The 16,702-nt window shown below is 37.0% G+C and overlaps 2 protein-coding genes across 2 annotated transcripts; one reads left to right on the forward strand and one right to left on the reverse strand.

Moving 5' to 3' along the window:
• The first annotated feature begins 2,888 nt into the window (after positions 1-2,888).
• On the forward strand, positions 2,889-7,972 carry LOC119068756. Its single transcript, XM_037172492.1, has 10 exons — positions 2,889-3,062; positions 3,386-3,731; positions 3,856-3,990; positions 4,051-5,476; positions 5,622-5,719; positions 5,785-5,953; positions 6,026-6,116; positions 6,184-6,291; positions 6,892-7,024; positions 7,112-7,972. The coding sequence occupies exons 2-10, from the start codon at positions 3,468-3,470 to the stop codon at positions 7,136-7,138; spliced, it is 2,451 nt and encodes an 816-aa protein (XP_037028387.1). The 5' UTR covers positions 2,889-3,062; positions 3,386-3,467; the 3' UTR covers positions 7,139-7,972.
• A 4,073-nt stretch (positions 7,973-12,045) lies between these two features.
• LOC119068757 (nucleolar protein 58) lies at positions 12,046-15,108 on the reverse strand. The gene is made up of 7 exons (XM_037172494.1): positions 14,879-15,108; positions 14,526-14,602; positions 13,840-14,277; positions 13,202-13,602; positions 12,857-13,011; positions 12,413-12,781; positions 12,046-12,330 (listed from the first exon to the last, which is right to left on the reverse strand). The coding sequence occupies exons 1-7, from the start codon at positions 14,921-14,923 to the stop codon at positions 12,103-12,105; spliced, it is 1,713 nt and encodes a 570-aa protein (XP_037028389.1). The 5' UTR covers positions 14,924-15,108; the 3' UTR covers positions 12,046-12,102.
• Between the last annotated feature and the right edge of the window lie 1,594 nt (positions 15,109-16,702).

Genomic DNA, 16,702 nt, shown 5'->3' on the forward strand with positions numbered 1-16,702 from the left:
CCTCAAAGTTCAAATCTCCATGCAGTTTGCTGTTTTTAATGATAGCGTTTGTATCGAATTTTCGCGCCATTGCACATTACTGATTTGGTTATTTGGACATTACCTCCCCTTGGTAGCTCTAACTATTCGGTCCTGTAACATGAAAACATTGGAAGTTGTGGAGTTGGCCTTATTTTGGAGACTGAGAGAAAACGTTGCATTTGCTAAATCATGACAGTCACAGCTTACACAAACAATAATTTAACTAAGCAAGTAAGTCTATATATGAGGGTACACGCTACAAAATTGAATATTTGTGAGACAAAAGAACTTGTGTTTGTGTCACTGATTTTGAGCTTGTCTCATGTCAAAATTGTTAGCTGTTTAGCCTACGTTTTTCTTCCTTCATCACATACATCCTTCTCATGACCTTGTAAACGTCAGACACTATCCCAGCTGTCAGACATGTCGAATGAATTGATCGAACGATTCGCACGCAGTTAATTATGGTTTCCACTCAACTTTTACTTAGTACTTTTACTTGATAGAGCAAGCTGTCAAATAAACAAAGCAAAAATTGAAACAAGAATAGACCGGCTAAAGCCTGGTGAGGTCTTTTTTCTTTTTCTGGAAGCAAGGCGGAAGAATAGCTTTCATCAGTCGACATCTAGCTGTTGAAGAGTAAATATCTCTACCAACGTTTTACCAATTTGGTATTCAACTACCAGTTTGGTAGTCAACTACCAAAAATTAAACTTTAAATAGGCGAGCATGTAGAATAATTTCGTCAGTCGGTGTGTAGTTCTCCAATAGTAAACATCTCTTCCCCAAAAATCTGTGAGCTATATCGGTGATCAAATAACAAATAATTATTATTTGCCTGGTGTTGATATGCTCATGGTGGCTTTGCAATTTTAAATGTCAATCCAGCAACTACCAACTACCAAAGCTACCGACTACCAAATTTCCGATTTATAAATATCCGAGCATGTAGAATAATTTCGTCAGTCGGTGCGTAGTTCTCGAATAATAAACATCTGTTGCCCAAAAATTACGTTTGGTAGTCAATTATAGCCTTGGTAGTCCAACTACCAACTACCAAATTTTCGAATTGCAATGTTAACTGTGAGCAATCGGTGATCAGATAACAAGTAATTATTATTTGCCTGGTGTTGATATGCTCATGGTGGCTTTGCAATTTTGAATATCAATCCAGCTCGCAACTACCAACTACCACAGCTACCAACTACCAAATTTTCGATTTATAAATAGGCGAGCACGTAGAAAAATTTCGTCAGTCGGTGCGTAGTTCTCGAATAGTAAACATCTCTTCCCCAAAAATTACGTTTGGTAGTCAATTATAGCCTTGGTAGTCCAACTACCAACTACCAAATTTTCGAATTGCAATGTTAACTGTGAGCTATCGGTGATCAGATAACAAATAATTATTATTTGCCTGGTGTTAATATGCTCATGGTGGCTTTGCAATTTTGAATGTCAATCCAGCTCGCAACTACCAAAGCTACCAACTACCAAATTTCCGATTTATAAATATCCGAGCATGTAGAATAATTTCGTCAGTCGGTGCGTAGTGCGTAGTTCTCGAATAGTAAACATCTCTTCCCCAAAAATTACGTTTGATAGTCAATTATAGCCTTGGTAGTCCAACTACCGACTACCAAATTTTCGAATTGCAATGTTAACTGTGAGCTATCGGTGATCAGACAACAAATAATTATTATTTGCCTGGTGTTGATATGCTCATGGTGGCTTTGCAATTTTGAATGTCAATCCAGCTCGAAACTACCAACTACCGACTGAGAGCTACCAAAACTACCAAATTTGTGGAACAGACAGACGGACAGACAGACAGACGGACAGACAGACGGACAGACAGACAGACGGACAGACAGACAGACGGACAGACAGACAGACGGACAGACAGACAGACGGACAGACAGACAGACAAACCGGCCATAATAGGGTATTTTTTCTAGAAGAAAAAACACCTAAAAATTAAATTTTGTCTTTTACACGGAGTACTTTTTTGTTAAGTGGAAATCAAGCTTCAACGCGTCAATTGATTGAGGCTGAAGACAACTTAACGAAAACTAAAGTGGGGTTACGTTGACGAGTATAATGAAAATGATGTATATATATCGATGGCTAAGCCAATGACTTTGAATTTCCAAAATACATATATACGTGTGTTTGTATGGTGACTTTTCTGGGGCATGTACCATGACTTTCCCGAGCAGTTTCCCTCGTATTTTTCTATCTGTTCCCTATGACAGCAGAAAAAGATATAAAATTCTCTATAAAATAAGCCCTGGTTCTGACGCATTGTCGTTAAGATACGTCGGAATTAAATCACAGATAGATAACCCGCCTGCCTTTACTGTTACTTTTTATTTGTCGAATTTTTGTCGATTTGAAAAAAGACAAGAAAATAATGGAAACGACTAAAACATTTTGTCGATTTAGGTTTTGTTGGTACACACACGGAATTTTGAAAACCGACACATTTTATGTTTCTGTGTTTTAAGGTAAAAGCAAAATAAAATGATCGAGTCTGGTTTTTAACAATTGAAATTCAATTGTCAAAAACCAGACTCGATCATATTATTTTGCTGGCATTTTACTTGAGTTTTAGTTTTCTCCATATAAAAATGCATGCAAAATTCACAAAAAATCAATAAACCACAAAACACAAAATGTGTCGGTTTTCAAAATTCCGTGTGTTTTTTACGGGAATTCCGCCACCGATTTAAAACATTTATGGTATTGTTGGTAATGAAATAAAAGGTATTTTACCGGTATTGTCCAGTTTGATATCGAAATTCAACTTAACAAAAACAAAGAAAAAATCTGCCAGTGCTACCAGTCGTTCGAAGTGTCAGAGATTCGAGTGATACACACACAAACACTGTCAAAAAATTTCTTTTTGCTAAATGGTGGAATCGTTTTAATATGCTTTCTGACAAAAAAATCTATTTTTCATTGTGTGTTTTCAACGAATGTCGCAAATAAATCCTGTAAAATGCACCATAGAGAACAGATAATTAGTTCAAATATAACTACTGGTACGTAAATTGTGCTTAAATATGAAATGAAAAACCGTCTCCGCGAAAGTTTTTTTTTTTGTTCGTACAAAACACTGACAGTTTGAATAAACAAAAAAAAAATAATCGAAACGAAGGATTTATTTTGCATCTTCTTTGATGCACATATTTTTCGGAAATATCTCATAATCTCGGGAATTCTTGTTTCCTGTGACGAAAAAAGTTTTACGTCAACGTGTCGTTGTAAAGAAAATTGTGTTGAAACGTCGGGAAAAAGAAAAACGAAGAAAACCATCACATTTCAGACGTATTCAGAAAACGTATTTAGGAGATGATATTTTTAGATATCTTCATCGATACGATGAGCTGCATCCAGTAATCTGTGATGATTGTGGACCGTACACACAATTTAGTCGACAAAAAATTATGGATTTGCAAAATGCCTCTGAATTAATGGAGCCCAGTTTCGAACAATTTAACATCTTGCTGAGAAATTCCAATTCCAATCTTGGCCTCATCGCTGTTGATACCAATTCGTCACAAGTCCATCAACTAGTCAGCACCAACAGTTTCGAACTAAACACTGGCACATCAATTAGCGAAAATTCCGATTCCGGACTGGCTCACACGAATAGTTCCATTTCAAGTGGTGACTCGATTCGAATTGGTCTGTGCAAATTTGAGTTTGAGGTGAGTCATAGCTATGTTCCATCGGTTTTATGTTTCTATGTTGGTGCAAAAGGTCACGCTTAATTGATTGGAAATTAAAACAACGAAAATAAATTTAATTAAATTTCCACTGCGCCATTTACAGCTGGCCGAAAGTGATGGCGAAGTGTCTCAGTTTGATTCATTGGACAATTGTTCCGATGGTGGAATGAGTGCGGAAAATTTTAACACATTGAAAAAGGGTCCTCTAGCACCCATTGATCCACCGCCTGAATTTCAGGTAAATGTTACGCCACAATCGAATTTGTTAATTTTTAATTATTTCTTTACGAACTTAAAGGATTCACCACAAACGACACTGTTGCGCTCACCGGCCCTACAGACGTATGCCCTAAAACTGTCGAAAAACCTCATAACCACCGCACTGAAGCTATTTTCCTCCGATAACGAAAAGAAAAAATCGAAAACCGTTCGAGTAAAATCAGTGAACAACACCAGTCACCGTCATGACTGCATTGCCCGACCGTATGCGCGACCTTATGAATTGTATGCTAGTGATTCCGGACTGAATATTCATCCAACCATCGATAACATTTACGATATTCCGAATGCCGATTCGGAGGAGTCAATCGAATGCGCCAAATTGGACACGAATTCAGCCCGGCCTTATCAACAGAAACACAAAGACTTCAGCAGCCAGAAGGGCATATTGTCACGTGCATGCGAGATCTACGACTACGATGTGTATTATAATGGAAAGGCAAAAGCCAGTAATCAGGTGGATACGTTTCATCGGCGCAAGACGCCCGTATTGTACAGTCCGTTACATTACCATCCGGGTAGTAGTTTATCGAATGCAAATAGGCCAAACTCAAGGAATTCACTTAATAGTCGACTGTCTAGCTCACACAATTCACTCACCGTACCAACAACAAACAAAGCCGACGATTCAATATTCATCACACAAGCAATGTCGCATGACGCTTTGATATCGGACTTTTACAATGTTCCGATTGACTCGGATATCTACGCTCTGCCCATTGATGTTATTAAGCCGGAGCTTCGGGAACAACGATCAAATGGCTACAAAAACCTGCGTGGAAAATTAAAGTACGTGCGGAACAATAAGAAACGAAGGAAACCCAATTCGAATGACGGCCTAACCAGTGAAAAATGTGGCAATCGATCCAAAACGAACAGCAAATGTAGTGATAAACGACACAGCGTTCCTGAAAATACAATCGAACCAATGCACATGACATTGGATGAAGTGAAACGTTTCTATCACAGTCTGTATTCCAGTTCCAGTGATTCCAGTGATGCGGCGACGAAAAAATGTGCAATACACAACAAGAAGAATGTGAAGAACAACAACATCGCCAAAACAGTGGATAAGCATTTCGTGCACCAGAACAATAACAACAACAACAACACGCTGACGGCCGTCAACAAGGCGACTAAAGTACCGATCAATTTGAAGACCAAAAAAATATCAACCAAAGGTGATTGCGGCGGGGCAGGTCAAAAATATGGATCAAACAGCACCGGAAAGAAGTCCCAATTTTCGATCAATTTAAATTTGAAGCAAAAGTTCTGCAGCATTTTTCGATTTCGAAAGCCGCATTCGAATGGTGGTCAACAGAGTGACTATAACGAATACGATGCTAGTCGATTGACAACAGACGTTAGTTGTACCGATATAAATGGGAAGCAAGATAAGCGGGTCAAGTTTTTAACACGGGCATTGCCGCCGTTACCGGGAAAGGGTAAGTAGAAGAAATCGGAAGCAGTGCCTAAGAATTAACTGGCCATTGAATTTCCGAAAGAAATAGTTGGCTTTGTATTAGAACACTTTATTCATGTGCGACACATTAAGTTGCAAAAAAATATATTCCATCTACCACCCTCTAGGACAATCCAATGAGACTGAGCAAGATGAACACAAGGAAGAGAAACGGGCCGAAGAAAATACGATGGACTTTGCAGCGAACATTGAGAAAGTCAAAGAGGTATTCACAACATAGAGATTCGATATTGATTTTCGGCTAAAATGAATGTTCTTTCCCACCATCAGTATGGCTGGTACTGGGGTCCAATTTCCAGTGAATCTGCTGAAAAAATTCTATCCAACGAACCGGACGGTAGTTTCATTGTTCGAGATAGTTCGGATGATCACTACATATTCTCGTTAACATTTAAACTGAATAACACTGTGCGACACGTCCGCATCGAACAAGATCAAGGTAATGGTTTTGTTCCGTTGAACCTTTCGTACAATTGATTTGTGTGTGCAATACATTTTTGACCCGTTGCAGGAACATTTTCGTTCGGATCATGTGCTAAATTCAAATCGCATACAATCATGGAATTTATTGAAAATGCTGTGGAGAGTTCGAGGAGTGGAAGGTGCGGGGTCAATGTTGTGTGGCTGTCGGGCGAATCAAGTTTTACTAATTTAATTATTTCAATTTAGATATTTGTTCTTCTTCCATCGACGACCGGAGCACGGACCGATGAGAGTGCAGCTTACGAATCCAGTTTCCAGATTCAAGCATATACAAAGCTTACAACACATGTGCAGGTAATTTATGCGGTCAATTATTTGTTGAGAGAGTTGAAACTCGTTTATTGATGTTGTGGTACACTGAATTGTCTACAAAATTCTGTTCATTTGACCCATGTGCAACATGTATTGTCGCACAGCAAAGACTTATACTCACAATCATTGTCGGTGTCAATGCTTGTTCAAATTACTGTTTACACAGTTTGAGCTTACTTGTCAAGTATGAAGAAAATAATTGCATGTCTCGTTCTGAGATTGACCGAAAAGTTAGATCAAGTTAAGACAAGATATGTAACGTACATTTATCCTGAATATCCGAATTTCTTCTGTTGTACCACCATGAAAAGCCCAAAAAACCTTCAATTGAGCAGGGCTCATTTTTAGGAATTTTAATTCTAAAACCTCAGAAAAACTTCGAAAAAACCACCGAATTTTTCTGAACTTTTTCCGAATTTTCAGAAATAATCAGAATTAAGTTCGGAAAATGTTCCGAAAAATTCGAAAATTTTGTCAAAGTTTTTCGGAGATTTCAGAATTAAAATTCCCAAAAATAAGTCCTGCAATAACGACAGTGCCTTTCGACGAAATGACCCAATCTAAACTCTACATCCATTCAAGGTTCGTCATTCGTAAAGCAGTCGTTCGGAAAGATTTAATTCAAACTCTTCCATTGCCGCGAAGATTACTCGATTACATCAGTTACAAGAATTGCTATTCGGAACAGGTGGAATGTGATAGTTCACCATCACCGGTAAGTTTTCGGTTTTACATTTTTTCCTGATTTCCGTCTATTTAAATTAAAAAATTCTCCTTTTTTTCTCACCATCCACCCAACCAGACATCAGACAATGAAATTAAATCGTGAAAACAATGAATGTTGTAAGAAAATTCAATTCATTTAATTTGTACGCGCGTAATTGTGTGTGTGTTTTCTCCACATCCCCCAAAAAATACACAGATGTGTATGTTAAACCTGATGGCTATAATAAAACAAAATGTGTGCGGGGGTATGGCGATCAAAACAAAATGCCTATATGAGCTATAGCATTTACATATTAGTTTCTATATTTATAACAATTATTGTTCGTTATTGTGATTTGTTTCAAAGGTTTTTAATTAACACGAAGAAAATAAAATGAAAGTAAAGTAAAAAAAAACATTTATTTTTACCTCTATTGGGTGGCCCCGAGATACGGACTACCCAGAGAGCAATCAAATATTTAATTATTTAAAAATAAATAAGAGAAGAAGAAAAAAAAATACAGAAAACAATTATACCAAGTAAGTCGGAACGTAGTGAAAGCTACTGAAAATAAAAATTTAAGGCAAAAAAATCTGAGTAATTCTAGTTAAATTGGCAAACAAAGTAAAAAACAACAACACTTACAATGCCTTAAGTGCATGTAAAAAATTATTATTTTTTAAATTAAGTTCCAATCAATGCAATTGAAAAAAAATTGAAAAAAAAATCGAGATGATATTAATTGTAACGCACGGTCTGAGTGCAATTGAATTGTTCTTTTATTTTGATATTTTGTATTTAAGAGACTTGCGGGTGCTAAATTATCTAAAGAAACATAAAATGAAAAGTGTACGAATTTTTAGGAATTTTTAGAATCAAAATTGTCTATATATTTATACCGTACGAAATATTGGTGCAATTGAAATACTTACTACGACGGAGTGAAGATGAACAAAGCAAAAGAACAACAAAAAAAAATTAATAACAAAACACCTAAAATATGTCAATATAATATATATATGCGGGGCAATGTGACTGTTCCTTCTGCAATTCGAGCCGAGCTCAGTAAAATGATGTAATGTGGGGGTGATACAAAATAATTCGATTTAGTTTCTAAGAACAAAAGACGAACACTAACTCAGCAAGCATCGGAAATTTGAGAAGAATAGTACGTCCTTATTTGAAACTTTTTATTTTGCCAACGTTACAACTCGTGCAGGCAAAGGATGAAACCACACAAGGCAAAATCCAACGTTCTAAGCAATTAAGAACAATGGGCCAAAATCGTTTTTTTTTTTTTAAGTAAAACCATTAAAGAACGCAAAAATGTGTTACTTAAAAGGAAAAATTGGTCTGTGAGTCATAACTCAACCCACATGGAGAAACCTGTGCAGATTACATAAATTTATCCACAATTTATCCACCCACAAACCAATTTTCCCTTTAAAAGTAACACATCTTTGCGTGCTTTAATGGTTTAACCTGTTACAGATTTTACTGTATAACGTGCCATTTTACCCAGAGCTTGTCATTATTTTTGTCGTCGTTATCGATAACAGATGAATAGCCTGTCACATACGGTTAAGGAACGTAATCACTAGGCCCCGGGAAATGAGTTTTAACGTTAATATCAATAAAGTAATGACTCATTTCCCGGAAGACAGTGAGTAAAAATTAATATGTTGTGCAATTGATATACACAACTGTGACATGACATTTCGATTAGGAAAAGTAACTCTCATTCGTAACAGTACATGATAAATTGTGGTAATGTTTATTTGCCTGTGGCTTAAAATCCCTTTAATTGTTTGGATCAATAGTGTTTTACTCGAGTGTTCTATGATCCCAACCATATGAGTGATTTTCACTTATCAAAATAAAAAGAGCAAACAAGAATGTAGCTTACCATTACGCACTAGTGCACAAAATAGTACGAAGCAATTATGACCATACGTAAAAGTATAGCAATTCGTGGAATTTTCAAGAGAAACTTTTTATTTCATTGTCTATTGCGATTGTCAATAGCGGTAATCTTTGTGCATCACTTTGAAAAAATGGCCTATTTCCAGAACACGTCCTTGTTAGCTAAATTGAGTTCGTTTCAAACTTTGTTAGCTTAAAAACATCAATAATGCACAATCCACTATGTTCTTAGTCGACTCATGCGAAACCGATCAAAAATTCAACATTAATTTTCTGATATATTTACGAAACGTTGGCTTGACCTCTACGCAGGCACCAAGTTCTCGAAACATCGTAAAATTTTGTCGTTCTTCGGTTAACCAATTGACCAATTTAAGGTACATTTATAATGATACGCAATAATTCGGCATTCCATCCACTACCTTTTATTGATGCTTTAGCGCTTGAACACCTCATAGTATAGACAGCCAAAAATTTCTGTTCGTAACTTTTGGAGATTCTTTTTTTTTAATTCTGAGATCATACCAAAAAAAAAAATCTTCGATGCGTGCAGATTCGGTGTTCGTATTAACTTTCAAATTTTAAGTTATGTAATTTGCAGCAGGTTTCCACTCAACAAATAGAACTCCGTCAGAGAGTAAACAAAGTAAAAATTGAAAAAAAATCAATTTTGCCTCACACGGAGACGGAGTACTTTTTTGGTGAGTGGAAATCAAGTCTTAGGTTTCTTTAAAATAAAATTTCTGAAGGAAAAATGGTTGACAGATTTACATCCGAAATGGTACTTCTTATCAGAAAGAAAAATATTTTAGCGTAATTCGGACTGACGATTTTGACATCAAAAAGTATTCAAAATCTTGTTCGATGCTTGAATCGAATATCTATAATGGGGTTTTACGAAGTGATCGTCTGCGGCTGGCACTGATAAAATTTAACATCTAGTGCATCAACCAACGTGTTCGTAGGTCCATTAGGCTTTTATTTTACTCTTAATTCTCAGAGGAGATCGCTGAGATCACTAAGATAATCTAAATCCTAATAAAATAAATAATTTCTGTTGTCTTTGATAAAACATTTGACATTTGTATGTTACACACACTCTGTCAACCTTTTTTTACTTTCGCAAAATAGTTAAAACATTTCCGCATTCAAATGGAAAAACTCCCTACCAAAATAATCCTAATCAGTAAACTGATGCCATTGAACAAGAAACATTGTACCCAATTTATGAATATGGTTTCATCAATTTTAATTCAATTTTGGCATACAAAAAAAAAAGAAGAAGACATAGTTAGTCCATTCCGGTTTAAATTTTAATTATAGATCTACCATTATTCGTATGGATGGATTCCGAGCGATTAAACAGTTACGCATAACAAAAAAATTGGAATTTATTTTGACGAGAAATTAAAATGTTTTTGGGAGGAAAAATTGAAAAGTCGAGTTTTCGTGCACGGCAAGTTTTTTTTTTTACTTTGCCGTGGTGTTCGCGTATACCGAAGATGAATCACACGAAAGTTAGACCTGTCATATTTTGTCCAAGTTATCGCAACAACATATCTGCGATGACCTGTACATATAGCAACCTCTTGGTCAGAAAATTCTTGTAAGATTCATCAGATTCTTGATAACTAGTAATCACATTAGACCTGACTTGTTTCACTTACGAAATGTATCACACAGTCATCAGTCAACGCACTGGTAAACGAACTAGAAACGTAAAAAAACCCCAAAAAGATCCTGGTGTAATTTTTATTTCAAAATAATTCCAAATTATTTTTATGGTAACTGTTGTCTAATCTACAAAATAATTACAAATGATGATTAATGGGTAAAAATCGAATTTCTTTTCTGAATTTGTGTAACTTTGAAATTATATAAAAGAAAAACCAAAAAAAAAAACAAGAAAATTGTTTTGAACGAAATATTGTTGCATGCCAGCGTAAACAGATTTCATTTAAATAAAAACAAGAAGTACGTAAAGACATGTTAATGTTTTCAATTGGATTTGTAAATAACACCATTCTGCTGGTTCACACGGTCGTGTACCTATAAAATCTATGCAATATTTCAGCTAGACCTACAGAGTATTTACAAAATAGGAAATCCACCGAATCTAGATCTATGTTCTTAGCTGCTACATGGGTGTAAACTTTGAGGAGGTCGCGCATATACAATTTCAATTTCATTTATTTTTAAATATAGTTTCTTAAACTAAGTACACCGCGTAGCTCCAGTATGTGTTAATTCTATGGAGCTACTGCTACAGATACACAGTTTGCAGTCTTGTGTTGATTGGCGAGTTATGATTCACTTCAGGTTACACTCTTCAATGAGTATATAGAAGAGAAACGGGGAAGATAGGTTTAGTCCCATATATACCAAGATGGATGTGGAAGTGGACCTATGGCCCAGAACTCGGCGAATTTGGTACCATTCCATCGGTAATTATCCCTGCTAAACGATGAACCATTAAAATGTGAAAGGTCTGGTACTCTCCCATACGTGGGACATCGGTGAAATTTCGAGATGAATTTGCTTCAACTGTTTGTTACCATCTCATTTACAGCATCATCTGGGTATGCACTGGCTACATGAACATATTTTATGTGGTAACGGTAAATTACGGCCGGTAGATTACAGCGATTTTGAACACAAAATATGTTCCTGTAGCGAGTGCACATGTTGGATAAAAAAGCAGTGCATACTTAAGAGAAGCTCTAGATGAGATAACACTGATTACATCATTTCCAAATCATTCAAACACTAACCAAAGTCTGCAGATAATGATTACCGAACTTTAGCTGACGTCGGTAAATGCATTCACTAGTTTTTCCACTGCTACGCGCGTGTATGTAACTATTTCACCTAAAGTATAAGCACTTCTTAGTGAACCAGCTGAAAATTCATATCTAAAGGACTGCGTGACATAATTTTTGGCCAAGTCATTTTTAAACCATTTATTTATTTATGAATTGCGAATGGCAAAGATTTCATCAATACAGATCTCGTAGTTGACTTCCAATCAACAGTTTACAACAGTGTTAGTGAATCCACAGTAAATCAACTGATGAAATTTCCGGACGCGATAACTTAAACAACACGTGTGACTTAGGTAAAATAAAACTTTTCTTTTTATTTTCGAGCAAAATTTTAACATAATTTTAGTTGTCCTCATCGGCCGTTTTCTTTTTCTTCTTTTTCTTTTTCTCCGATGTGGGCATACTGACATCAGCGGGTGCAGCTTCTTCTTCTTCTTCTGCGGGTTGATGCTGTCTCTTTTTCTTCTTCTCTGACGAAGGTGTAGCTACGGCTTCCGAAGGACCAGCCTCTTCGGCGTCCCAATCCTTCTTTTTCTTCTTCTTTTTCTCAGATGTGACTTCCTCTGCTTCCTGTGAGTGATCAAAGACAAACAAGTTATTAATAAAGGATCAATAACTAAGACTGTGTTCCTCTAATGAACAACTAACGTACCTCAGTTTTTATCTTTTTCATTGGCGTCTCTGCATCGTCCTCGGGATCCTTCTCTTTCTTTATTTTCTTCTTCTTCTTTTCGCTTTTCGGTTCTGTGTCTGCGTCGGGCAATTCTTCAATTAATTTTTTCGGCGTCTCGATTTCCGAATGTTTGCGCTTCTTGCTCGTCGACGGCAATGTGCTGTCCGCTTCTGTGGGATACGGTTTGACTTCGGTTTTGACGTGATACTTCTCGAATTTCGATTTGGCTTTTGCCGTGCCCGAAATTCGTCGCAGATTTCCTTCTTCGAGCAATCGCAGTCTCGCTTCCAATTTTACTTTGTGTTCGGTACCCATATCAAACGAACCATCATCACCGAATGCATCGACCTATGTGTCATTCGAAATGGAAAGAAAATTTAAATGAAAACCGTCTGCTATTCGGTTTGGCATTGAAGGACGTACTCTGATTGCTAAGGAAGCTTTCGCCGCCAATGATCTCGACATTTTGCCTTTGTTTTTCTGACTGGCTTGTCCGACCAACTGTGCATGGTATATTAGACCATACTTGGGAGTGTCCTTCTTTGTTTTTAATGCTCGGAACAATGCCTTCTCAGCGCCTGGAATGAAAATCGAAAACTTCATTAGAATCGAGGAAGCTCACAATGCGCTGCATAATTGAATCGATGTCGCATCAGACAGCCAAGGTGGTATAATCATGTGGAATTGTCATGAAAGATTGCGAAACCATTCCTTGATTATCATCATTGTAGACGTTCATTCTATGCCTCAGTTTTCACATCAACTTACCTAAAATTTGGACAGTCGAAGCTGGATGCTTGGCTAAATTTGTCAACGATCCCGAATGTGCGATCAATCGTGCTCCAATGGTTTCACCAACCAGAACTGTCAAATTCGGTGCCATAGCCAGCATACGACTCTTCAAATAGTCCGACAGATGTACACGATAGTCGTTGATGGCCAGAATTTCGTCGCACAAATTTTGTATGTTGAAGATGTCATCGTCGGAGATTTCGGTTCCCATTGAAATTTCGGCCGCTTCTTTCACTTTCTCTTCAACATCTTCGGGCAGAATGTCAGACAAGTCGGTGTTGACCATATTCTCACGTGTACCGACCAATTTGATGGTTTTGATGAAGGCTATGTTGTCGGTGATGATCTTGCCGAGTTCGGGGAAATGCCATCCGTACCTAAATTGCCGGAACGAATTTAACTAACATTACAAAAACGTAGAAATGATTCGTTGGCGCGATTTTTGTCAAGCTTTCATCAGACAGCCAAGAAGATGTAATTAAGATCACAGATTATCATTAAATAGTTGCGAAACCATTGGTTTGTATCATCATTTGAAAGCTTTTTTTTTTCTCACAATTTGAATTGCCGTTTTGTGGAGGAAAAACCATAAAATTTGACTGGCGCACACTTACCATTCTCTTGCTCTCATGAGGTAGTTGTTCAATTCTTTGTCCAGATCATCAAGTAAGCACTGCGCTTGCACTATCATTGTGTCGATCTTATCCGGCGAAAATTTCAGTTTGTATCGTGACAGTGAATGTGCAAGACCTAATGCCATGGCGGTCATTTCCTTTTTGGGTAGTCCAGCTAGCAGACTTTCGCTTTGCGATCGGATGCATCGCATCAACTCTTGGACACCACTATTTGCCACACACTTCAATTCCAATTTGTCCTTGATGGCACTGCCTAATTTCGCGTCGGCCACGAGCAATTCATTTTGGATATCTTCGCTGACCAATTTCTTTAGCGTTTTCTTCAGCGTTTTGCACAGTTTTCCTTCGACCGCTGCTGTTGCAGCTGCAAGCGCTTCGGTTGTATCTTCGAACTTTTGGAAGTGTTTAAGTTTGACGCTGTTGAATGAAAAGAAGGAGCAAAATTAATTACACGAACGTATTGAGTCTCCTCGGAAGAGGCTACATGCTGATTAGCTGTTTGCACCATCAAAATCAAACATTGGTAATCTCAACGAAGCTTGTGTGAATGGATGCATAAATACAATATACGACAAGCATAAACTTTACTCAACTGTCTGACTTAAGTAAAGGGAACGATGTCGATAAGAACTTTTTTTTTGCAACATGTCCTACACAACACTTACATTTGATTTGCCTTCTCGGGTGTCTCGAACTCTAGATACAAATTGTCCACTTGTGACACCTTACTCTCGTCAAGTACCTGGAAAATAAAGAGAGAAAAAACATTTCAAATACTGATGTGATAAGGCATGCCCGCCGAACCGGTCTGACATGCATAACCTCAACATTTCTTTGGAAATTTTGAAAGACAATAGGAAATTGTCATGAAATTGTTGTAATTGCAATGAATCGGAATTAACACAACACTAAAGCCAGTAAAAATGGTAAACTAGCGAAATTTGTGTTTCACGACACATTTTATGTCAGCACGGAAAGCACGTGTGTGTCAATGTGTATAAAATTTCGCATGTCTTACCTTAAAAATAGCGTATCCCGCCGGTGTTTCGTATAAAACAAACATTGTAGCTATGCCGATTTGTATGACTCTGATTAATGTGTTAAAAATTAAATTTTATTCTATTTACTCGAATATAAAAACGGAATATCTTCGGCTCCAATTTAAAAAACATGTGCATGTAAAACCACGCACGGAAAGAATGAGTTTTATTGCTGGGCTTCAGCGGGTGACAGCAAATGAACGAATGGAACGAATGAATTTTGTTTTTTACCGAAACCGTTCATTTCTCGTTCCATTTCGCTTGTTCCTCATTTTGGTTGGATGTTTCAGCGGGAAAAATTATTTGAACCGTAATACTGTAAACTTAGGCGATTTGGTTTTTTGATACGGAAAAGGTCGAGGGGTCCCGCATTCTTCCAGATTTATAATACGGGATTTATCAGAATTTACCATGATTTTTAGCCCCGTACGAAGTACGAAGGGGCTTATAGGATTACGATGCCGTGTGTAATTGATGGAATTCGAAGCAGACGGTAAGGGCAAAGTGTTTGCCTATGTTCATAGATGACGAATCCGCAATAAAAATTTGGGCCGTCTGTCCGTCTGTCCGTTACGTCGATATCTTGAGTAAATCAAATCCGATTTCAAAAATATAGTCAAATTAGTGAGGCTAAGTTCGAAGATGGGCATATTCGGGTCGGCCCTTCGTGAGTTAGGGCCACCTAAGTGATTTAAGGTCTTTTGGTGATATTTATGGCAAAATAAGCGATGGAAATGTAAATGACACGGCAATGATAGGTATTGTCAATACCAATCCAGAAAAAAAAAGTTTTTTAAAATCGGGTGAGTGGACCGTGAGTTAGGGCCTTAGAAGTGAAAAGCTACTAGGGCCCTATGTGTATTTTACATAGAACTCAAGTAAATTTCATTCGTTTTTCGTAATTTTTGTGGCATTTGGAAGGTAATCAAAAGCCGAATAGAATGTTGTTGAAAAAAAAATTAAATTTGGGTCCTCGGACTAAGGCCGCTACTAGGGCCCTATGCGTATTTTACATACAACTCGAGTAAATTTCATCCGTTTTTCGTAATTTTTGTTGCATTTGAAAGATAATCGAACACCGAATAGAATGTTGTTGAAAAAAAAAAAAAAATTGGGTCCTTGGACTAAGGCCGCTACTAGGGCCCTATGTGTATTTTACATATAACTCGAGCAAATTTCATCCGTTTTTCGTAATTTTTGTTTCATTTGGAAGGTAATCAAAGGCCGAATAGAATGTTGTTGAAAAAAAAATTAAATTTGGGTCCTTGGACTAAGGCCACTACTAGGACCCTATGTGTATTTTACATTGAACTCGAGTAAATTTGAATCGTTTTTCGTAATTTTTGTGTCATTTGGAAGGTAATCAAAGGCCGAATAGAATGTTGTTGAAAAAAAAAAAATAAATTTGGGTCCTCGGACTAAGGCCGCTACTAGGGCCCTATGCGTATTTTACATACAACTCGAGTAAATTTCATCCGTTTTTCGTAATTTTTGTTTCATTTGAAAGATAATCGAACACCGAATAGAATGTTGTTGAAAAAAAATTAAATTTGGGTCCTTGGACTAAGGCCGCTACTAGGGCCCTATGTGCATTTTACATATAACTCGAGCAAATTTCATCCGTTTTTCGTAATTTTTGTTTCATTTGGAAGGTAATCAAAGGCCGAATAGAATGTTGTTGAAAAAAAATTAAATTTGGGTCCTCGGACTAAGGCCGCTACTAGGGCCCTATGTGTATTTTACATATAACTCGAGCAAATTTCATCCGTTTTCCGTATTTTTTGTTTCATTTGGAAGGTAAT

This window comes from Bradysia coprophila (assembly GCF_014529535.1).
Source record: "Bradysia coprophila strain Holo2 chromosome X unlocalized genomic scaffold, BU_Bcop_v1 contig_20, whole genome shotgun sequence".
Classification (NCBI taxonomy): domain Eukaryota; kingdom Metazoa; phylum Arthropoda; class Insecta; order Diptera; family Sciaridae; genus Bradysia; species Bradysia coprophila.